This window comes from Salmo salar, chromosome ssa03 (genome assembly GCF_905237065.1).
Source record: "Salmo salar chromosome ssa03, Ssal_v3.1, whole genome shotgun sequence".
Taxonomy (NCBI): Eukaryota; Metazoa; Chordata; class Actinopteri; order Salmoniformes; family Salmonidae; genus Salmo; species Salmo salar.
In genome coordinates, this window is record NC_059444.1 from 90918431 (window position 1) to 90942041 (window position 23611).

At 47.2% G+C, this 23611-nt stretch overlaps 1 protein-coding gene across 2 annotated transcripts in view; it reads left to right on the forward strand.

Annotated features, from left to right (window-relative positions):
• The window catches only part of LOC106568787 (protein sidekick-2), an 823574-nt gene that overhangs the window by 325894 nt on the left and 474069 nt on the right, over positions 1–23611 (forward strand). For both annotated transcript variants that reach the window (XM_045715764.1, XM_045715765.1), the window contains exon 2: positions 12402–12561. In XM_045715764.1, the coding sequence (XP_045571720.1) occupies positions 12402–12561 (160 nt within the window). The remainder of the gene's footprint in view (positions 1–12401; positions 12562–23611) is intronic.

The following is a 23611-nucleotide window of genomic DNA, read 5'->3' on the forward strand; positions in this document are numbered from 1 at the left end:
GGTTGCGTCAGAAGAGACACACACACTTGTGACCGCTCACACACACAGACACGCCTGGATGTTGCACAGGAAGAGAGAAAAACAGGAGAGGGGAGAGGTGGAGGAGTGGAGAGAGACAGTTGGAACGACAGCGTCTCAAGGAAATGCTTTTACTACTAACCCCCCACTCACCCATCCTCCCCCCTCTTCCACACCCCTCCATTACTGGGCCAAGGTCAGGTCTATGACTGTTATGTAACCTCTACCTGAGAAGCTAGTCTTGACCCATCAAGCATGTTAACCACCCATTACTGACACTAAACTACTGGTGTAAATCTCCCTGGATGACACACTGCCACCAGGAGGCTACAGCAGACTGGAGGAGGTGGGAGGAAGGAGGAGAGGAGGGGGAGAGGAGAAAGTACTACATTACTTGGAGGTGGTGGAAGAGGGGGGGAGGGAGGAGAGAGGGAGGAGTAAGAGAAGGGAGGAGGGAGGAGTAAAAGAAGGATGGAGGGAGGTGGGGGGAGGGAGGGAGGTGGTGAGGGGAGGGAGGAGTAAGATAAGGAAGGAGGGAGATGGTGGTGGAGGGAGGAGTAAGTGAAGGAAGGAGGCAGGGAGGTGGTAAGGGGAGGGAGGGTTAAGAGAAGGAAAGAGGGAGGTGGTGGTGGTGGGGGAGGGAGGAGTAAGATGTGGGAGGTGGTGGTGGGAGGAAGGAGGAGAGGAGGGGGAGAGGAGAAAGTACTACATTACTTGGAGGTGGTGGAAGGGTGGAAGAGGGGGGGAGGGAGGAGAGAGGGAGGAGTAAGAGGAGGGAGGGAGGAGTAAAAGAAGGATGGAGGGAGGTGGGGGGAGGGAGGGAGGTGGTGAGGGGAGGGAGGAGTAAGATAAGGAAGGAGGGAGATGGTGGTGGAGGGAGGAGTAAGTGAAGGAAGGAGGCAGGGAGGTGGTAAGGGGAGGGAGGGTTAAGAGAAGGAAAGAGGGAGGTGGTGGTGGTGGGGGAGGGAGGAGTAAGATGTGGGAGGTGGTGGTGGAGGGAGGAGTAAGAGAAGGAAGGAGGGAGGTGGTGGTGGGGGGAGGGAGGGAGGAGTAAGAGAAGGAAGGAGGGAGGTGGTGGGGGGAGGGAGGGAGGAGTAAGAGAAGGAAGGAGGGAGGTGGTGGGGGGGAGGGAGGGAGGAGTAAGAGAAGGAAGGAGGGAGGTGGTGGTGGGGGAGGAGTAAGAGAAGGAAGGAGGGAGGTGGGGTGGGGGAGGGAGGGAGGAGTAAGAGAAGGAAGGAGGGAGGTGGTGGGGGGGAGGGAGGAGTAAGAGAAGGATGGAGGGATGTAGAGGGAGGGAGGAGTAAAAAGCATGTTTTTAAGGTTTGTCGTGACCTCAACCTCCCTCTGTGCTTCTCTCTGTGCTCTCTGACACAAATATAGCAGCAGTACCTTCCTCTTTCCCCTCTCTCCTTCTTTCTGACACAAATGTGCGGTTATCATTGTGAAGCCTCTACCTCTATCCTGTCTCCCCTCTCTGTGACACAGATGTAGGGTTATCATTGTGAAGCCTCTACCTCTATCCTGTCTCCCCTCTCTGTGACACAGATGTAGGGTTATCATTGTGAAGCCTCTACCTCTATCCTGTCTCCCCTCTCTGTGACACAGATGTAGGGTTAGTATTGTGAAGCCTCTACCTCTATCCTGTCTCCCCTCTCTGTGACACCGATGTAGGGTTAGTATTGTGAAGCCTCTACCTTTATCCTGTCTCCCCTCTCTGTGACACCGATGTAGGGTTAGTATTGTGAAGCCTCTACCTTTATCCTGTCTCCCCTCTCTGTGACACCCATGTAGGGTTAGTATTGTGAAGCCTCTACCTCTATCCTGTCTCCCCTCTCTGTGACACAGATGTAGGGTTAGCATTGTGAAGCCTCTACCTCTATCCTGTCTCCCCTCTCTGTGACACAGATGTAGGGTTAGTATTGTGAAGCCTCTACCTCTATCCTGTCTCCCCTCTCTGTGACACAGATGTAGGGTTAGTATTGTGAAGCCTCTACCTCTATCCTGTCTCCCCTCTCTGTGACACAGATGTAGGGTTAGTATTGTGAAGCCTCTACCTCTATCCTGTCTCCCCTCTCTGTGACACAAATGTAGGGTTAGCATGGTTCAGACAGAGCTCTGGCTGGCCTTGCTGGTTTTACACAAGGAACCCAAGCAGGGCTGCCAGCCGAACGGATTAAGTAGAGTAGAGAGGTGTAAAGTAGACTGCCTTGGTTAGCCACTCGGTTGCAGTGAGAAGGGGAAAAACACCCCCTGCTGTTGTCTCAGTGGAGTAGAGAGCTGCAGGACTGGCTCGGTCAGGTTAGTGGCAGTGGGGAGAGACTAAAAAAGCACTTGGACAATGTGAGCAGTGAAGCAGCGGAGCACCTTTCGTGTGATTGCATGCCAGTCTGGTGCTTAGGAATTCTCTATGGGGTTCATGTTTTATGGAACTTGCAGCCTGCCTGGTGTGTGTGTGTGTGTGTGTGTGTGTGTGTGTGTGTGTGTGTGTGTGTGTGTGTGTGTGTGTGTGTGTGTGTGTGTGTGTGTGTGTGTGTGTGTGTGTGTGTGTGTGTGTGACTGTGGCGTGTGTGTGACTGTGGCCTTTGTCTCAGAGACATTACCAGTGTGTGTGTGTGACTGTGGCCTTTGTCTCAGAGACATTACCAGTGTGTATGTATGACTGTGGCCTTTGTCTCAGAGACATTACCAGTGTGTGTGTGTGACTGTGGCCTTTGTCTCAGAGACATTACCAGTGTGTGTGTGTGACTGTGGCCTTTGTCTCACAGACATTACCAGTGTGTATGTATGACTGTGGCCTTTGTCTCAGAGACATTACCAGTGTGTGTGTGTGACTGTGGCCTTTGTCTCAGAGACATTACCAGTGTGTGTGTGTGACTGTGGCCTTTGTCTCAGAGACATTACCAGTGTGTATGTATGACTGTGGCCTTTGTCTCAGAGACATTACCAGTGTGTGTGTGTGACTGTGGCCTTTGTCTCAGAGACATTACCAGTGTGTGTGTGTGACTGTGGCCTTTGTCTCAGAGACATTACCAGTGTGTGTGTGTGTGTGACTGTGGCCTTTCTCTCAGAGACATTACCTCCTGGCCCTAGTCAACGCCTGGCCTCCTGGCCCTAGTCAACGCCTGGCCTCCTGGCCCTAGTCAACGCCTGGCCTCCTGGCCCTTGTCAACGCCTGGCCTCCTGGCCCTAGTTCTAGCCTGGCCTCCTGGCCCTTGTCAACGCCTGGCCTCCTGGCCCTAGTTCTAGCCTGACCTCCTGGCCCTAGTTCTAGCCTGACCTCCTGGCCCTAGTCAACGCCTGACCTCCTGGCCCTAGTTCAAGCCTGGCCTCCTGGCCCTAGTTCAAGCCTGACCTCCTGGCCCTAGTTCTAGCCTGACCTCCTGGCCCTAGTTCTAGCCTGACCTCCTGGCCCTAGTTCTATCCTGACCTCCTGGCCCTAGTTCTAGCCTGGCCTCCTGGCCCTTGTCAACGCCTGGCCTCCTGGCCCTAGTTCTAGCCTGACCTCCTGGCCCTAGTTCTAGCCTGACCTCCTGGCCCTAGTCAACGCCTGACCTCCTGGCCCTAGTTCAAGCCTGGCCTCCTGGCCCTAGTTCAAGCCTGACCTCCTGGCCCTAGTTCTAGCCTGACCTCCTGGCCCTAGTTCTAGCCTGACCTCCTGGCCCTAGTTCTATCCTGACCTACTGGCCCTTGTTCTAGCCTGACCTACTGGCCCTAGTTCTAGACTGACCTCCTGGCCCTAGTTCAAGCCTGACCTCCTGGCCCTAGTCAACGCCTGACCTCCTGGCCCTAGTTCAAGCCTGGCCTCCTGGCCCTAGTCAATGCCTGGCCTCCTGGCGCTAGTTCTAGCCTAGCCTCCTGGCCCTAGTTCTTGCCTCGCCTCCTGGCCCTAGTCAACACCTGGCCTCCTGGCCCTAGTCAACACCTGGCCTCCTGGCCCTAGTCAACACCTGGCCTCCTGGCCCTAGTCAACACCTGGCCTCCTGGCCCTAGTCAACGCCTGGCCTCCTGGCCCTAGTTCTTGCCTGGCGTCCTGGCCCTAGTAAACACCTGGCCTCCTGGCCCTAGGCAATACCTGGCCTCCTGGCCCTAGGCAACGCCTGGCCTCCTGGCCCTAGTCAACGCCTGGCGTCCTGGCCCTAGTCAACGCCTGGCCTCCTGGCCCTACAACGCCTGGCCTCCTGGCCCTACAACGCCTGGCCTCCTGGCCCTACAACGCCTGGCCTCCTGGCCCTAGTCAACGCCTGGCCTCCTGGCCCTAGTCAACGCCTGGCGTCCTGGCCCTAGTCAACACCTGGCCTCCTGGCCCTAGTCAACACCTGGCGTCCTGGCCCTAGTCAACACCTGGCGTCCTGGCCCTAGTCAACGCCTGGCCTCCTGGCCCTAGTCAACGCCTGGCCTCCTGGCCCTAGTCAACGCCTGGCCTCCTGGCCCTAGTCAACGCCTGGCCTCCTGGCCCTAGTCAACGCCTGGCCTCCTGGCCCTAGTCAACGCCTGGCCTCCTGGCCCTTGTCAACGCCTGGCCTCCTGGCCCTAGTTCTAGCCTGGCCTCCTGGCCCTTGTCAACACCTGGCCTCCTGGCCCTAGGCAATACCTGGCCTCCTGGCCCTAGGCAACGCCTGGCCTCCTGGCCCTAGTCAACGCCTGGCGTCCTGGCCCTAGTCAACGCCTGGCCTCCTGGCCCTACAACGCCTGGCCTCCTGGCCCTACAACGCCTGGCCTCCTGGCCCTACAACGCCTGGCCTCCTGGCCCTAGTCAACGCCTGGCCTCCTGGCCCTAGTCAACGCCTGGCGTCCTGGCCCTAGTCAACACCTGGCCTCCTGGCCCTAGTCAACACCTGGCGTCCTGGCCCTAGTCAACACCTGGCGTCCTGGCCCTAGTCAACGCCTGGCCTCCTGGCCCTAGTCAACGCCTGGCCTCCTGGCCCTAGTCAACGCCTGGCCTCCTGGCCCTAGTCAACGCCTGGCCTCCTGGCCCTAGTCAACGCCTGGCCTCCTGGCCCTAGTCAACGCCTGGCCTCCTGGCCCTAGTCAACGCCTGGCCTCCTGGCCCTTGTCAACGCCTGGCCTCCTGGCCCTAGTTCTAGCCTGGCCTCCTGGCCCTTGTCAACGCCTGGCCTCCTGGCCCTAGTTCTAGCCTGACCTCCTGGCCCTAGTTCTAGCCTGACCTCCTGGCCCTAGTTCTAGCCTGGCCTCCTGGCCCTAGTTCTAGCCTGGCCTCCTGGCCCTAGTTCTAGCCTGGCCTCCTGGCCCTAGTTCTAGCCTGGCCTCCTGGCCCTAGTTCTAGCCTGGCCTCCTGGCCCTAGTTCTAGCCTGACCTCCTGGCCCTAGTTCTAGCCTGACCTCCTGGCCCTAGTTCTAGCCTTCCTCCTGGCCCTAGTCAACGCCTGGCCTCCTGGCTCTAGTTCTAGCCTGGCCATGACCTGCTCTGGCTCTGGTTTTGACGCTGGCCGGGGAAGGCAGGAGGCTCCGGTCCAGAAGGACTTGCCCCAGGCTCTCCATCTGATGCCGGTTCCTCTGTCATCACACACATCGACCCCACCCTGATAACCTACCCTCTCTCTATCATCGACCCCACCCTGATAACCTACCCTCTCTCTATCATCGACCCCACCCTGATAACCTACCCTCTTTCTATCATCGACCCCACCCTGATAACCTACCCTCTCTCTATCATCGACCCCACCCTGATAACCTACCCTCTCTCTATCATCGACCCCACCCTGATAACCTACCCTCTCTCTATCATCGACCCCACCCTGATAACCTACCCTCTCTCTATCATCGACCCCACCCTGATAACCTACCCTCTCTCTATCATCGACCCCACCCTGATAACCTACCCTCTCTCTATCATAGATATAGATATTAGATATTGTCATAGATGATAAACAGAAGTGAAAATAATAATAACACATTTACAGTTAACATTACACCCACAAAAGTTCCAAAAGAATAAAGACATTTCAAATGTCATATTATGTATATATACAGTGTTGTAATGATGTGCAAATGGTTAAAGTACAAAAGGGAAAATAAATAAACACAAATATAGGTTGTATTTACAATGGTGTTTGTTCTTCACTGGTTGCCATTTTCTGGTGGCAACAGGTCACAAATCTTGCTGCTGTGATGTTCCACCCAATAGATATGGGATTTGTTTTCAAATTCTTTGTGGATCTGTGTAATCTGAGGGAAATATGTGTCTCTAAAGTGGTCATACATTTGGCCGGATGTTAGGAAGTGCAGCTCAGTTTCCACCTCATTTTGTGGACAGTGTGCACATAGCCTGTCTTCTCTTGAGAGCCAGGTCTGCCTACGGTGGCCTTTCTCAATAGCAAGTGTCGTGGAAATTGCAAGATTATATTATAATGCTTGTATTGTATTATAATGCTTGTATTGCATTATAATGGTTGTTTTATTTGACAGAATAGAGTATTTTGTTAACTATTGTGTGTGTGTTTTACTGAGGATGGGCCTCTATGAGAGAGCACTGACAGAGGAGATTTACGATGTCTTTGGGTTATAAAACCTAAAGAGTATTCCAGATAACATGAGGTAATGTTTTTGTGCTATGAAGTACCAGGAACGAGATTAGAACCTCGTTTTAGGGACCAAACTGAACGATAATTTATAGCGAATGCTATCTGACTATGGGATACTCCTCTCTCAAGTAAAAGTATTTCTTTGTGAACTGTTCCTATGATCTGTTGTTCGTCATGTAGGTTGAGAGAGGTGTATCTTGGCTATAAAATATCTTTGTACTTTTGTGTTGTCACTTTCAATGGTTCATTAGAAATGGCGAATCGTTGAAAGTCAGTGCTATTGCAAAGCTCTTATTATTAAAGATGTAGTTTATGTATAACTCTGACTGGTGTGTGAAGTTTGTTTTTCCTCATTTGGTAATGCAGAAATTAGCCACCACACAAGGCTATGCTCACTGAGTTTGTACAAGATTTCCTTAAGTTTGGGTCAGTCAGTGGTCAGGTATTCTGCCACTGTGTATTCTCTGTTTAGGGCCAAATGGCATTCTAGTTTGCTCAGTTTATTTGTAATTATCTTTTTGTTTTCTCATGATTTGGTTGGGTCTAATTGTGTTGCTGTCCCGGGGCTCTGTGGGATCCCTCTCTCTCTCTGCTCCTGACTTGGTTTGACCTACTCAGTAATTCCTACTAGGTTTAAAACAGACTGTGTTAGCCCACTGAGCGAAAGCCTAGGCATTACCTTGGGGTTGCTAATGCAAATGTTCCGGGTCTCACAGAGCACCAGAGTCTGATTGACAGCTGAGTTTATCCTCATTATGGATTAATACAGAGGATTACCCTGACCTCTGACCTGAGGCTCTTACTCTCCCTGGAACACCTCTCCTCCTTCTTTTCTCTATAGGATCTGAGCTTGGTTTGACCCCACCAAGCCACCATAGATCAAAGCAGTAGCAGTAAGAGAAAGGCGAATTGGGGTTAGAGGGTCTTCCAGAGGAGAACTCATTAGAATTCTCATAGCATGTAGAACTATGAATGCTGAGGTTTTAGGCCAGATAAGAATCCCAGTAGGTAGCCATGAACCTGACCCATGAACCTGACTCCTCTCTCTCTCTCCCTCCTCCTCTCTCCTCCCTCCTCTCCCACTCTAGTAATATAGTGATGAGGTTTCCCAGCCACCCCTATCTAACCCTCAGCAGGTGGCTATGTCTATGACCCTTACTGAACCTTATGAAGTCTATAGAGAGGGGACTAGTGGACTGACTCTACCTCCCTCCTCTCTCCCTCTCTCCTCTCCTTCCACTCTCTCTGCTTCTTATTCTGTCTATTGTAGGGGACATAGTGGACTGGTCCAGTACAGAATACAGGATCTACTAGTAGGGGACATAGTGGACTGATCCAGTACAGAATACAGGATCTACTAGTAGGGGACATAGTGGACTGATACAGTACAGAATACAGGATCTACTAGTTGGGGACATAGTGGACTAATCCAGTACAGAATACAGGATCTAGTAGTAGGGGACATAGTGGACTAATCCAGTACAGAATACAGGATCTACTAGTAGGGGACATAGTGGACTGATCCAGTACAGAATACAGGATCAACTAGTAGGGGACATAGTGGACTGATACAGTACAGAATACAGGATCTACTAGTAGGGGACATAGTGGACTAATCCAGTACAGAATACAGGATCTAGTAGTAGGGGACATAGTGGACTGATACAGTACAGAATACAGGATCTACTAGTAGGGGACAAATTGGACTGATACAGTACAGAATACAGGATCTACTAGTAGGGGACATAGTGGACTAATCCAGTACAGAATACAGGATCAACTAGTAAGGGACATAGTGGACTGGTCCAGTACAAAATACAGGATCTACTAGTAGGGGACATAGTGGACTGATCCAGTACAGAATACAGGATCAACTAGTAGGGGACATAGTGGACTGATACAGTACAGAATACAGGATCAACTCGGTATTGTGCTGGAAGAACCTCCTCTCTTCTGACATGAATAATGGTACAGTCGTTTATCATACACATTTAATCAAAAGCAAGTTGCAGAACTGTCAACATTGACAATGACGGAGACCAATATGTTCATCATACATGGTCTGTTTAGTGTTCTGTATTGGATTGAAAACCACTGTCCTGTTGTCAACACATGTCTCTACTGCACTGTACTTACTCTCTCTTTCTGTCAACAAATCAGCACTTTGCAGGAAATAAACCATTATCTGTAATGGCTAGTCCTCTCTTACCTCTATTACACTCTTTTGAGTGAGGAGGTAATATTAATATTATCTATGTGAATGTCACTCATACTGGTTGACACAAAGACAGAAGGTACACACACACACTTTCACACAGACACGTGAGGATACAAACTGCAGCACACACAGAGGCATGCAAATATACATCATGTATTTCTCTCTCTCTCCATCTCACTCGCTCTCTCTCGCCCTCTCTCTTTCTCTCTCTCTCTATCTCTCTCCATCTCCATCTCTCTCTCTCTCTCCATCTCGCTTGGTCTCCCTCTCTCCATCTCCATCTCTCTCTCCATCTCTCTCTCTGCATCTCTATCTCTCTCTCTCTCTCCCTCTCTCTCTCTCTCTAAATAGGGTATGTCTAAATACACTTACAGGCACCATAATTGCTCCCCGTGGGCATAGAATAATAAAACAATGTAGACTACGGAGGGTTGTATGCACGTCCAAACGTTTCGCAGTAGCTGGACAAAGATCCAATATAAAGGGAAAGGGAAAACACTCCACAAATATAATGTTTTACAAACATATTGCAACCATCTTACAGATTGCAATCACACTTCTCCAGAAGTTGCATTCCACGGATGTTCTCACCTTTAAACCAGGACAGTGAATCATTCTAATAAGTTTTGTGTTAATAAACATGTTTTATCCCCAGGATAAAAAAGACAGGCACATTGCTATAGAACCAGCCTTCGTTATACGGTAGTTGGCCTCGGATAAGGGTAGCCTATGGAGGGCTTGGGTTTTCAACATATCAAATGAAAAACAAGCTATTTTTATAGGTTACAGATAACTTCTAAACACGAGGTTCCCCGGTATTCACCAAGGTTCTCCTCTCTGGTTTCATGATGGGCATGGACATGTATCATACATCATAGAGGGAGTTTTACACACGTCCACAACAGGAGCTGCATGACTAAAATAATGTGGGTCTGCCTACGGTACATAGATCAAAAGGGTTTGTCGGCTCACTGTTTGCTTTGGTGATTTATTTCTAAGTGGTTGTCCCATGTGCATATGGGCGGTGTGCATCATGGCTGGATAGGCTGCGTTTCCGCTGTCAAAACCAACCCTGTTACCACTAAAACCAGCTTTTTGGTCTGTCTTAAATATCCCTACCAGCGCTGCCTGAAGTTAGCACTTTGGATCACGTTTTGAAGGACGCACCTAAAATATCCACCCCCCATCTGAGTGCCAACTAGATCCTACAAGACAGGTAAATGACCGATCCTATAAGACAGGTAAATGACCGATCCTATAAGACAGGTAAATGACCGATCCTATAAGACAGGTAAATGATCGATCCTATAAGACAGGTAAATGACCGATCCTATAAGACAGGTAAATGACCGATCCTACAAGACAGGTAAATGACCGATCCTACAAGACAGGTAAATGACCGATCCTACAAGACAGGTAAATGACCGATCCTACAAGACAGGTAAATGACCGATCCTACAAGACAGGTAAATGACCGATCCTACAAGACAGGTAAATGACCGATCCTACAAGACAGGTAAATGACCGATCCTACAAGACAAAGACAGGTAAATGACCGATCCTATAAGACAGGTAAATGACCGATCCTACAAGACAGGTAAATGACCGATCCTACAAGACAGGTAAATGACCATTCCTACAAGACAGGTAAATGACCAATCCTACAAGACAGGTGAATGACCGATTTACCTGTAGGGTTTATTAACTGCATTCGGGTCGTGTCTGCAGTCTGGCGGTGTCAATTATTTTGTGTGCTTTGAATTTATTGGACTATGTCTGCTGTAAAATACGCTAGACTAAAGGATTCCTTTTTTGGATAATGTGTTTAGGATGTTTTGCTAATCTGATGCTGCACGTCTTCTGTATTTTATGAAATTGCATTAGTGCCGACATTGGGGAAATGTTGGGTTCTGGTGTGTGTGTGTGTGTGTGTGCGCATCGCTAAGTGGATGTGCCCCTCAGCCTCTATGTATTTACCACAGGGATGTAATTTCAGAGACACCACACACACACACACACGTCAGGTGTTCTGGGTAAATGGAGACTACAGTTCCATTTCTGTTCTCCCAAGGATCAATGAAGAGGTGGGAGATATAACTAAATAGAGTTATAGTTGGAAGGTGTGTGTGTGTGGGTCTGTGTGTGTGTGTCTGTCTTTGTGTGTGTGTGTGTGTGTAGGGCTAGCTAATTAAAGTGTGTATTATAGATGCTGTAAGCCTTGATACTATGGACTACTGGGCCCAGCAGATCATTCCTCTTCTACTGTCTGGTCTGTTACAGTCTGACTCATTCCATACTCTGTGTGTGTGTGTGTGTGTGTGTGTGTGTGTGTGTGTGTGTGTGTGTGTGTGAGAGGACACCAGAGAGGAAGATAATCTGTTGCTTTTTATAGAAACACTCTGGTGACGTTAATGCTATTGTTGCTGGTGTGAGTGGTGTGTGTGTGTGCGCGTGTCTCTCTCATCCCCTGGAAATTACCCACAGCACAGGTTTATACAGGCTTGTTGAGACACAGACACATCCATTGTCCTCTGTTCACACCATCTCACACTCTCTCACACTCTCATTTTTACGTTTACATTTTAGTCATTTAGCAGACGCTCTTATCCAGAGCGACTTACAGTAGTGAATGCATACATTTCATACATTTAAAAAAGTAATTATTATATATTTTTTTTCGTACTGGTCCCCCGTGGGAATCGAACCCACAACCCTGGTCTTGCAAACACCATGCTCTACCAACTGAGCCACACGGGACTGTCACGCGCAGACAGACAGACAGACAGACAGACAGACAGACAGACAGACAGACAGACAGACAGACAGACAGACAGACAGACAGACAGACAGACAGACAGACAGACAGACAGACAGACAGACAGACAGACAGACAGACAGACAGACAGACAGACAGACAGACAGACAGACAGACAGACAGACAGACAGACAGACAGACAGACACGCTCCCTGTCGCCGCTGGGCTGTGACTCAGACAGATCAATATATCTGATCAGGAGTTTCTCATTGGCTCAGATGAAAAACAGTTTGTCTCCTGTTGTTCACTACAGTGTCACCTTAAAGGCTATAGCTGCCGGGGCTGCTCATCACTCACACACACACAAAGTCAGCGTTGCAGTGTGTGTGTCTGGCTGGGTGTAGCTACATAATATGGAGGTATTATCCATACAGATAAATGAAGGACTCTTCAGAGCATAGCTCATGCTGTCACAGTGTTAAAGCTAGGGGAAACTTCATGGAGAAATGTTCTCTACAAACTCTGCCTCTGTCTGTTTCCTCTCTAGCTCTCGGTTACTTCTGTGATGCTATTGCTCTCTCTCTCTCTCTCTCTCTCTCTCTCTCTCACTCTCTCTGTCTCACACTCTCTCTCCTCCCAAACATTCTCTCCCCTCTCTCTTTCTCTCCCCTCTCTTTCTTTATTAAATTAAATTCAATCCATTTATTTTTGCTAAATGTGCATGTATATCAGTAATATGTAATACCAAATAATCTTGAAGGTTTAGAGGTCCAAAATATAATTGTATAAATTGTCTCTCTCTCCCTCTCTCCATCCCCCTCCCTTCCATTCTCCCTGTCTCACCCTCTCCCCTTCCTCCCCTCTGTAGATGACGTTCCTCCCTACTTTAAGATGGAGCCGGTCCAGACCCAGGTTCATCTGGAGCGGAACAGGCTGGTTCTTACCTGTATGGCTGAGGGCAGCTGGCCTCTAGAGTTTAAATGGCTCTACAACGCCACTGAGCTCACACACTTCTCTCTGGAGTACAGGTGAGGTTTACACCTACAGGTACACAGAGGTACACACTTCTCTCTGGAGTACAGGTGAGGTTTACACCTACAGGTACACAGAGGTACACACTTCTCTCTGGGGTACAGGTGAGGTTTAGACCTACAGGTACACAGAGGTACACACTTCTCTCTGGAGTACAGGTGAGGTTTACACCTACAGGTACACAGAGGTACACACTTCTCTCTGGAGTACAGGTGAGGTTTACACCTACAGGTACACAGAGGTACACACTTCTCTCTGGAGTACAGGTGAGGTTTACACCTACAGGTACACAGAGGTACACACTTCTCTCTGGAGTACAGCTGAGGTTTAGACCTACAGGTACACAGAGGTACACACTTCTCTCTGGAGTACAGGTGAGGTTTAGACCTACAGGTACACAGAGGTACACACTTCTCTCTGGAGTACAGGTGAGGTTTACACCTACAGGTACACAGAGGTACACACTTGTCTCTGGAGTACAGGTGAGGTTTAGATCTTCAGGTACACAGAGGTACACACTTCTCTCTGGAGTACAGGTGAGGTTTAGATCTTCAGGTACACAGAGGTACACACTTCTCTCTGGAGTACAGGTGAGTTTTACACCTACAGGTACACAGAGGTGCACACTTCTCTCTGGAGTACAGGTGAGGTTTAGACCTACAGGTACACAGAGGTACACACTTCTCTCTGGAGTACAGGTGAGGTTTACACCTACAGGTACACAGAGGTACACACTTCTCTCTGGAGTACAGGTGAGGTTTACACCTACAGGTACACAGAGGTACACACTTCTCTCTGGAGTACAGGTGAGGTTTAGACCTACAGGTACACAGAGGTACGCACTTCTCTCTGGAGTACAGGTGAGGTTTACACCTACAGGTACACAGAGGTACGCACTTCTCTCTGGAGTACAGGTGAGGTTTAGATCTTCAGGTACACAGAGGTACACACTTCTCTCTGGAGTACAGCTGAGGTTTAGACCTACAGGTACACAGAGGTACACACTTCTCTCTGGAGTACAGGTGAGGTTTACACCTACAGGTACACAGAGGTACACACTTCTCCCTGGAGTACAGGTGAGGTTTCGATCTTCAGGTACACAGAGGTACACACTTCTCTCTGGAGTACAGGTGAGGTTTAGATCTTCAGGTACACAGAGGTACACACTTCTTTCTGGAGTACAGGTGAGGTTTACACCTACAGGTACACAGAGGTACACACTTCTCTCTGGAGTACAGGTGAGGTTTAGACCTACAGGTACACAGAGGTACGCACTTCTCTCTGGAGTACAGGTGAGGTTTAGACCTACAGGTACACAGAGGTACGCACTTCTCTCTGGAGTACAGGTGAGGTTTACACCTTCAGGTACACAGAGGTACGCACTTCTCTCTGGAGTACAGGTGAGATTTAGATCTTCAGGTACACAGAGGTACACACTTCTCTCTGGAGTACAGGTGAGGTTTAAACCTACAGGTACACAGAGGTACACACTTCTCTCTGGAGTACAGGTGAGGTTTAGACCTACAGGTACACATAGGTACACACTTCTCTCTGGAGTACAGGTGAGGTTCACACCTACAGGTACACAGAGGTACACACTTCTCTCTGGAGTACAGCTGAGAGGTACATCCATCTAAGGTTCCAGCCTATCCCCATGCAGGGCAGGCAAACTAAAGGTGAGAAAGAATCCCAACATCCACCAATGTTTCTTTAGAGGTGAATAGGAGACGGTTCTCTCTCTCGTGCCCTGTCTCCTTGTCTCCTTGTCTTCTCCTTAAGGGGAGAAGGTCCGGGGGGGAGGGGCTATTGTCCTCAAATGCCAGGAGGCTAGGAGGGAGAACACACAAGGAATAGCAAAAAAAATACCATTGTGAAAGGATGTACTATTTAATTGAATTCACTTTTAGTTGAGTGGATGGAGACTTGGTAATACCATTTGGAAATAGACTAGAAAAGTAGGGCAACGTGCCTCTCATGCTAGTTGAGGTTGAGGCGTGTTACTAAGGGGAGAGTTAACTATCAGACCAGGCTGAGTCATGTAACTTAGGGGAGACTTAACTATCAGCCCAGGCTGAGTCATGTTACGAAGGGGAGAGTTAACTAACAGCCCAGGTTGAGTCATGTTACTAAGGGGAGAGGTAACAAACAGCTCAGGTTGAGGCGTGTTACTAAGGGGAGAGTTAATTAACAGGCAGCTTGAGGCGTGTTACTAAGGGGAGAGTTAACTAAATGGCCATGTTGAGTCGTATTACTAAGGGGAGAGTTAATTAACAGGCAGGTTGAGGCGTGTTACTAAGGGGGGAGTTAACTAACAGCCCAGGTTGAGGCGTGTTACTAAGGGAAGAGTTAATTAACAGCCCAGGTTGAGGCGTGTTACTAAGGGGAGAGTTAACAAACAGACCTGGTTGAGGCGTGTTACTAAGGGGAGAGTTAACTAACAGCCCAGGTTGAGGCGTGTTACTAAGGGGAGAGCTAACTAACAGCCCAGGTTGAGGCGTGTTACTGAGGTGAGAGTTAACTAACAGCCCAGGTTGAGTCGTGTTACTAAGGGGAGAGTTAAATAAATGACCAGGTTGAGGCGTGTTACTAAGGGGAGAGTTAACTACATGGCCAGGTTGAGTCATGTTACTAAGGGGAGAGTTAATTAACATGCAGGTTGAGTCATGTTACTAAGGGGAGAGTTAACTAACAGGCCAGGTTGAGTCAGGTTACTAAGGGGAGAGTTAACTAACAGGCCAGGTTGAGTCATGTTACTAGGGGGAGAGTTAACTAACAGGCCAGGTTGAGTCATGTTACTAGGGGGAGAGTTAACTAACAGGCCAGGTTGAGTCAGGTTACTAAGGGGAGAGTTAACTAACAGGCCAGGTTGAGTCATGTTACTAAGGGGAGAGTTAACTAACAGGCCAGGTTGAGTCATGTTACTAAGGGGAGAGTTAACCTGTTGGGTCTAGGGGGCAGCATTTGCACGTCTGGATAAAAAAAATGTACCCGATTTAATCTGGTTACTAATCCTACCCAGTAACTAGAATATGCATATACTTATTATATATGGATAGAAAACACTCTAAAGTTTCCAAAACTGTTTGAATGGTGTCTGTGAGTATAACAGAACTCATTTGGCAGGCAAAACCCTGAGACATTTTCTGACAGGAAGTGGATACCTGATGTGTTGTATTGACTTTAAACCTATCCCATTGAAAAACACAGGGGTTTAGGAATATTTTGGCACTTCCTATTGCTTCCACTAGATGTCACCAGCCTTTACAAAGTGTTTTGAGTCTTCTGGAGGGAGATCTGACCGAACAAGAGCCATGGAACGTTGATGTCCCATTAGACACCTGGCGCGCTAGTTCATGTTGGGTACCCTCGTTCCAATACGTTATAAAAGAGTATGCATTCGTCCACCTTGAATATTATTCATGTTCTGGTTAAAAAGGCCCTAATGATTTATGCTATACAACGTTTGACATGTTTGAACGAACGGAAATATATTTTTTCCCCTCGTTCATGACGAGAAGTCCGGCTGGCTTACATCATGTGCTAACGAGATGGAGATTTTTGGACATAAATGATGAGCTTTTTTGAACAAAACTACATTCGTTATGGACCTGTGATACCTGGAAGTGACATCTGATGAAGAGAATCAAAGGTAATGGATTATTTACATAGTATTTTCGATTTTAGATCTCCCCAACATGACGTCTAGTCTGTATCGCAACGCGTATTTTTCTGGGCGCAGTGCTCAGATTATTGCAAAGTGTGATTTCCCAGTAAGGTTATTTTTAAATCTGGCAAGTTGATTGCGTTCAAGAGATGTAAATCTATAATTCTTTAAATGACAATATAATATTTTACCAATGTTTTCTAATTTTAATTATTTAATTTGTTACGCTGACTTGACTGCCGGTTATTGGAGGGAAACGATTTCCTCAACATCAATGCCATAGTAAAACGCTGTTTTTGGATATAAATATGAACTTGATAGAACTAAAAATGCATGCATTGTCTAACATAATGTCCTAGGAGTGTCATCTGATGGAGATTGTAAAAGGTTAGTGCATCATTTTAGCTGGTTTTATGGTTTTGGTGACCCTGTCTTTGACTTGACAAAACATTACACACAACTCTTGTAAATGTACTGTCCTAACATACTCTAAATTTATGCTTTCGCCGTAAAACCTTTTTGAAATCGTAAAACGTGGTTAGATTAAGGAGATGTTTATCTTTCAAATGGTGTAAAATAGTTGTATTTTTGAAAAATTTGAATTTTGACATTTATTTGGATTCAAATTTGCCGCTCTTGAAATGCACCTGCTGTTGATGGAGTGCACCACGGGTGGCACGCTAGCGTCCCACCTAGCCCCAAGAGGTTAACTAACAGGCCAGGTTGAGTCATGTTACTAAGGGGAGAGTTAACTAACAGCCCAGGTTGAGTCGTGTTACTAAGGGGAGAGTTATATAAATGACCAGGTTGAGGCGTGTTACTAAGGGGAGAGTTAACTAACAGCCCAGGTTGAGGCGTGTTACTAAGGCGAGAGGTAACTAACAGCTCAGGTTGAGGCGTGTTACTAAGGGCAGAGTTAATTAACAGGCAGGTTGAGGCGTGTTACTAAGGGGAGAGTTAATTAACAGGCAGGTTGAGGCGTGTTACTAAGGGGGGAGTTAACTAACAGCCCAGGTTGAGGCGTGTTACTAAGGGAAGAGTTAATTAACAGCCCAGGTTGAGGCGTGTTACTAAGGGGAGAGTTAACTAACAGCCCAGGTTGAGGCGTGTTACTAAGGGGAGTGTTAAGTACATGGCCAGGTTGAGTCATGGTACTAAGGGGAGAGTTAACTAACAGCCCAGGTTGAGTCATGTTACTAAGGGGAGAGTTAACTAACAGGCCATTTTGAGTCATGTTACTAAGGGGAGAGGTAACTAACAGCTCAGGTTGAGTCATGTTACTAAGGGGAGAGTTAACTAACAGCCCAGGTTGAGGCGTGTTACTAAGGGGAGTGTTAACTACATGGCCAGGTTGAGTCATGTTACTAAGGGGAGAATTAATTAAAAGGCAGGTTGAGGCGTGTTACTAAGGGGAGAGTTAATTAACAGCCCAGGTTGAGGCGTGTTACTAAGGGGAGAGTTAACTAACAGCCCAGGTTGAGGCGTGTTACTAAGGGGAGAGTTAACTAACAGGCCAGGTTGAGGCGTGTTACTAAGGGGAGTGTTAACTACATGGCCAGGTTGAGTCATGTTACTAAGGGGAGAGTTAACTAACAGCCCTGGCTGAGATGTGTTACTAAGGGGAGAGTTAACTAACAGGCCAGGTTGAGGCTTGTTACTAAGGGGAGAGTTAATTAACAGGCAGGTTGAGGCGTGTTACTAAGGGGAGAGTTAACTAACAGGCCAGGTTGAGGTGTGTTACTAAGGGGAGAGTTAATTAACAGCCCAGGTTGAGGCGTGTTACTAAGGGAAGAGTTAATTAACAGCCCAGGTTGAGGCGTGTTACTAAGAGCAGAGTTAACTAACAGCCCAGGTTGAGTCATGTTACTAAGGGGAGAGTTAACTAACAGACCTGGTTGAGGCGTGTTACTAAGGGGAGAGTTAACTAACAGCCCAGGTTGAGTCGTGTAACTAAGGGGAGAGTTAACGAACAGCCCAGGTTGAGGCGTGTTACTAATGGGAGAGTTAACTACATGGCCATGTTGAGTCATATTACTAAGGGGAGAGTTAACTAACAGACCTGGTTGAGGCGTGTTACTAAGGGGAGAGTTAACCTCTATGGGCTAGGTGGGACGCAAGCGTCCCACCCGTGGTGCACTCCATCAACAGCAGGTGCATTTCAAGAGCGGCAAATTTGAATCCAAATAAATGTCAAAATTCAAATTTTTCAAACATACAACTATTTTACACCCTTTGAAAGATAAACATCTCCTTAATCTAACCACGTTTTACGATTTCAAAAAGGTTTTACGGCGAAAGCATACATTTAGAGTATGTTAGGACTGTACATTTACAAGAGTTGTGTGTAATGTTGTGCCAATTCAAAGACAGGCGTCACCAAAACCATAAAATCAGCTAAAATGATGCACTAAGCTTTTACAATCTCCAACAGATGACACTCCTAGGACATTGTGTTAGACAATGCATGCATTTTTAGTTCTATCAAGTTCATATTTATATCCAAAAACAGCGTTTTACTGTGGCGTTGATGTTCAGGAAATCGTTTCCCTCCAATAACCGGCCTTCAAGTCAGCACCACAAATTAAATAATTAAAATTAGAAAACATTGGTAAAATATTATATTGTCATTTAAAGAATTATAGATTTACATCTCTTGAACGCAATCAACTTGCCAGATTTAAAAATAACCTTACTGGGAAATCACACTTTGCAATAATCTGAGCACTGCGCCCAGAAAAATACGCGTTGCGATACAGACTAGACGTCATGTTGGGAAGATCTAAAATCGAAAATACTATGTAAATAATCCATTACCTTTGATTCTCTTCATCAGATGTCACTTCCAGGTATCACAGGTCCATAACGAATGTAGTTTTGTTCAAAAAAGCTCATCATTTATGTCCAAAAATCTCCGTCTTGTTAGCACATGATCTAAGCCAGCCGGACTTCTCGTCATGAACGAGGGGAAAAAATATATTTACGTTCGTTCAAACATGTCAAACGTTGTATAGCATAAATCATTAGGGCCTTTTTAACCAGAACATGAATAATATTCAAGGTGGACGAATGCATACTCTTTTATAACGTATTGGAACGAGGGTACCCAACATGAACTCGCGCGCCAGGTGTCTAATGGGACATCATCGTTCCATGGCTCTTGTTCGGTCAGATCTCCCTCCAGAAGACTCAAAACACTTTGTAAAGGCTGGTGACATCTAGTGGAAGCAATAGGAAGTGCCAAAATATTCCTCAGCCCCTGTGTTTTTCAATGGGATAGGTTTAAAGGTAATACAACACATCAGGTATCCACTTCCTGTCAGAAAATGTCTCAGGGTTTTGCCTGCCAAATGAGTTCTTTTATACTCACAGACACCATTCAAACAGTTTTAGAAACTTTAGGGTGTTTTCTATCCATATATAATAAGTATATGCATATTCTAGTTACTGGGTAGGATTAGTAACCAGATTAAATCGGGTACATTTTTTTATCCAGCCGTGCAAATACTGCCCCCTAGCCCTAACAGGTTAACTAACAGCCCAGGTTGAGGCGTGTTACTAAGGGGAGTGTTAACTACATGGCCAGGTTGAGTCATGTTACTAAGGGGAGAGTTAACTAACAGCCCAGGTTGCGTCATGTTACTAAGGGGAGAGTTAACTAACAGGCCAGGTTGAGTCATGTTACTAAGGGGAGAGGTAACTAACAGCTCAGGTTGAGGCGTGTTACTAAGGGGAGAGTTAATTAACAGGCAGCTTGAGGCGTGTTACTAAGGGGAGAGTTAACTAAATGGCCATGTTGAGTCGTATTACTAAGGGAAGAGTTAATTAACAGCCCAGGTTGAGGCGTGTTACTAAGGGGAGAGTTAACAAACAGACCTGGTTGAGGCGTGTTACTAAGGGGAGAGTTAACTAACAGCCCAGGTTGAGGCGTGTTACTAAGGGGAGTGTTAAGTACATGGCCAGGTTGAGTCATGGTACTAAGGGGAGAGTTAACTAACAGCCCAGGTTGAGTCATGTTACTAAGGGGAGAGTTAACTAACAGGCCATTTTGAGTCATGTTACTAAGGGGAGAGGTAACTAACAGCTCAGGTTGAGGTGTGTTACTAAGGGGAGAGTTAATTAACAGGCAGGTTGAGGCATGTTACTAAGGGTAGAGTTAACTAACAGGCCAGGTTGAGGTGTGTTACTAAGGGGAGAGTTAACTAACAGCCCAGGTTGAGGCGTGTTACTAAGGGGAGAGCTAACTAACAGCCCCGTTTGAGGCGTGTTACTAAGGGGAGAGTTAACTAACAGGCCAGGTTGAGGCGTGTTACTAAGGGGAGGGTTGATTAACAGCCCAGGCTGAGTCATGTTACTAAGGGGAGAGTTAACTAACAGCCCAGGTTGAGTCATGTTACTAAGGGGAGAGTTAACTAACAGGCCAGGTTGAGGCGTGTTACTAAGGGGAGAGTTAATTAACAGCCCAGGCTGAGTCATGTTACTAAGGGGAGAGTTAACTAACAGGCTAGGTTGAGGCGTGTTACTAAGGGGAGAGTTAACTAACAGGCCAGGTTGAGGCGTGTTACTAAGGGGAGAGTTAATTATCAGGCTAGGTTGAGTCATGTTACTAAGGGGAGAGTTAACTAACAGCCCAGGTTGAGGCGTGTTACTAAGGGGAGAGTTAACTAACAGCCCAGGTTGAGTCGTGTTACTAAGGGGAGAGTTAAATAAATGACCAGGTTGAGGCGTGTTACTAAGGGGAGAGTTAATTAACAGGCAGGTTGAGTCATGTTACTAACGGGAGAGTTAACTAACAGGCCAGGTTGAGTCAGGTTACTAAGGGGAGAGTTAACTAACAGGCCAGGTTGAGTCATGTTACTAGGGGGAGAGTTAACTAACAGGCCAGGTTGAGTCATGTTACTAAGGGGAGAGTTAACTAACAGGCCAGGTTGAGTCAGGTTACTAAGGGGAGAGTTAACTAACAGGCCAGGTTGAGTCATGTTACTAAGGGGAGAGTTAACTAACAGGCCAGGTTGAGTCATGTTACTAAGGGGAGAGTTAACTAACAGGCCAGGTTGAGTCATGTTACTAAGGGGAGAGTTAACTAACAGCCCAGGTTGAGTCGTGTTACTAAGGGGAGAGTTAAATAAATGACCAGGTTGAGGCGTGTTACTAAGGGGAGAGTTAACTACATGGCCAGGTTGAGTCATGTTACTAAGGGGAGAGTTAATTAACAGGCAGGTTGAGGCGTGTTACTAAGGGGAGAGTTAACTAACAGCCCAGGTTGAGGCGTGTTACTAAGGGGAGTGTTAACTAACAGCCCAGGTTGAGTCATGTTACTAAGGGGAGAGTTAACTAACAGCCCAGGTTGAGTCATGTTACTAAGGGAAGAGTTAACTAAAAGGCCAGGTTGAGTCATGTTACTAAGGCGAGAGGTAACTAACAGCTCAGGTTGAGGCGTGTTACTAAGGGCAGAGTTAATTAACAGGCAGGTTGAGGCGTGTTACTAAGGGGAGAGTTAACTACATGGCCATGTTGAGTCGTATTACTAAGGGGAGAGTTAATTAACAGGCAGGTTGAGGCGTGTTACTAAGGGGGGAGTTAACTAACAGCCCAGGTTGAGGCGTGTTACTAAGGGGAGTGTTAACTAACAGCCCAGGTTGAGTCATGTTACTAAGGGGAGAGTTAACTAACAGCCCAGGTTGAGTCATGTTACTAAGGGAAGAGTTAACTAAAAGGCCAGGTTGAGTCATGTTACTAAGGCGAGAGGTAACTAACAGCTCAGGTTGAGGCGTGTTACTAAGGGCAGAGTTAATTAACAGGCAGGTTGAGGCGTGTTACTAAGGGGAGAGTTAACTACATGGCCATGTTGAGTCGTATTACTAAGGGGAGAGTTAATTAACAGGCAGGTTGAGGCGTGTTACTAAGGGGGGAGTTAACTAACAGCCCAGGTTGAGGCGTGTTACTAAGGGAAGAGTTAATTAACAGCCCAGGTTGAGGCGTGTTACTAAGGGGAGAGTTAACAAACAGACCTGGTTGAGGCGTGTTACTAAGGGGAGAGTTAACTAACAGCCCAGGTTGAGGCGTGTTACTAAGGGGAGAGTTAACTAACAGGCCATTTTGAGTCATGTTACTAAGGGGAGAGTTAACTAACAGGCCATTTTGAGTCATGTTACTAAGGGGAGAGGTAACTAACAGCTCAGGTTGAGTCATGTTACTAAGGGGAGAGTTAACTAACAGCCCAGGTTGAGTCATGTTACCTAGGGGAGAGGTAACTAACAGCTCAGGTTGAGTCATGTTACTAAGGGGAGAGTTAACTAACAGGCCAGGTTGAGTCATGTTACTAAGGGGAGAGTTAACTAACAGCCCAGGTTGAGTCGTGTTACTAAGGGGAGAGTTAAATAAATGACCAGGTTGAGGCGTGTTACTAAGGGGAGAGTTAATTAACAGGCAGGTTGAGTCATGTTACTAACGGGAGAGTTAACTAACAGGCCAGGTTGAGTCAGGTTACTAAGGGGAGAGTTAACTAACAGGCCAGGTTGAGTCATGTTACTAGGGGGAGAGTTAACTAACAGGCCAGGTTGAGTCATGTTACTAAGGTGAGAGTTAACTAACAGGCCAGGTTGAGTCATGTTGCTAAGGCGAGAGGTAACTAACAGCTCAGGTTGAGGCGTGTTACTAAGGGCAGAGTTAATTAACAGGCAGGTTGAGGCGTGTTACTAAGGGGAGAGTTAACTACATGGCCATGTTGAGTCGTATTACTAAGGGGAGAGTTAATTAACAGGCAGGTTGAGGCGTGTTACTAAGGGGAGAGTTAACTAACAGCCCAGGTTGAGGCGTGTTACTAAGGGGAGTGTTAACTAACAGCCCAGGTTGAGTCATGTTACTAAGGGGAGAGTTAACTAACAGCCCAGGTTGAGTCATGTTACTAAGGGGGGAGTTAACTAACAGCCCAGGTTGAGGCGTGTTACTAAGGGAAGAGTTAATTAACAGCCCAGGTTGAGGCGTGTTACTAAGGGGAGAGTTAACAAACAGACCTGGTTGAGGCGTGTTACTAAGGGGAGAGTTAACTAACAGGCCATTTTGAGTCATGTTACTAAGGGGAGAGTTAACTAACAGGCCATTTTGAGTCATGTTACTAAGGGGAGAGGTAACTAACAGCTCAGGTTGAGTCATGTTACTAAGGGGAGAGTTAACTAACAGCCCAGGTTGAGTCATGTTACTAAGGGGAGAGTTAACTAACAGGCCATTTTGAGTCATGTTACTAAGTGGAGAGGTAACTAACAGCTCAGGTTGAGTCATGTTACTAAGGGGAGAGTTAACTAACAGCCGAGGTTGAGGCGTGTTACTAAGGGGAGAGTTAACTAACAGCCCAGGTTGAGGCGTGTTACTAAGGGGAGAGTTAA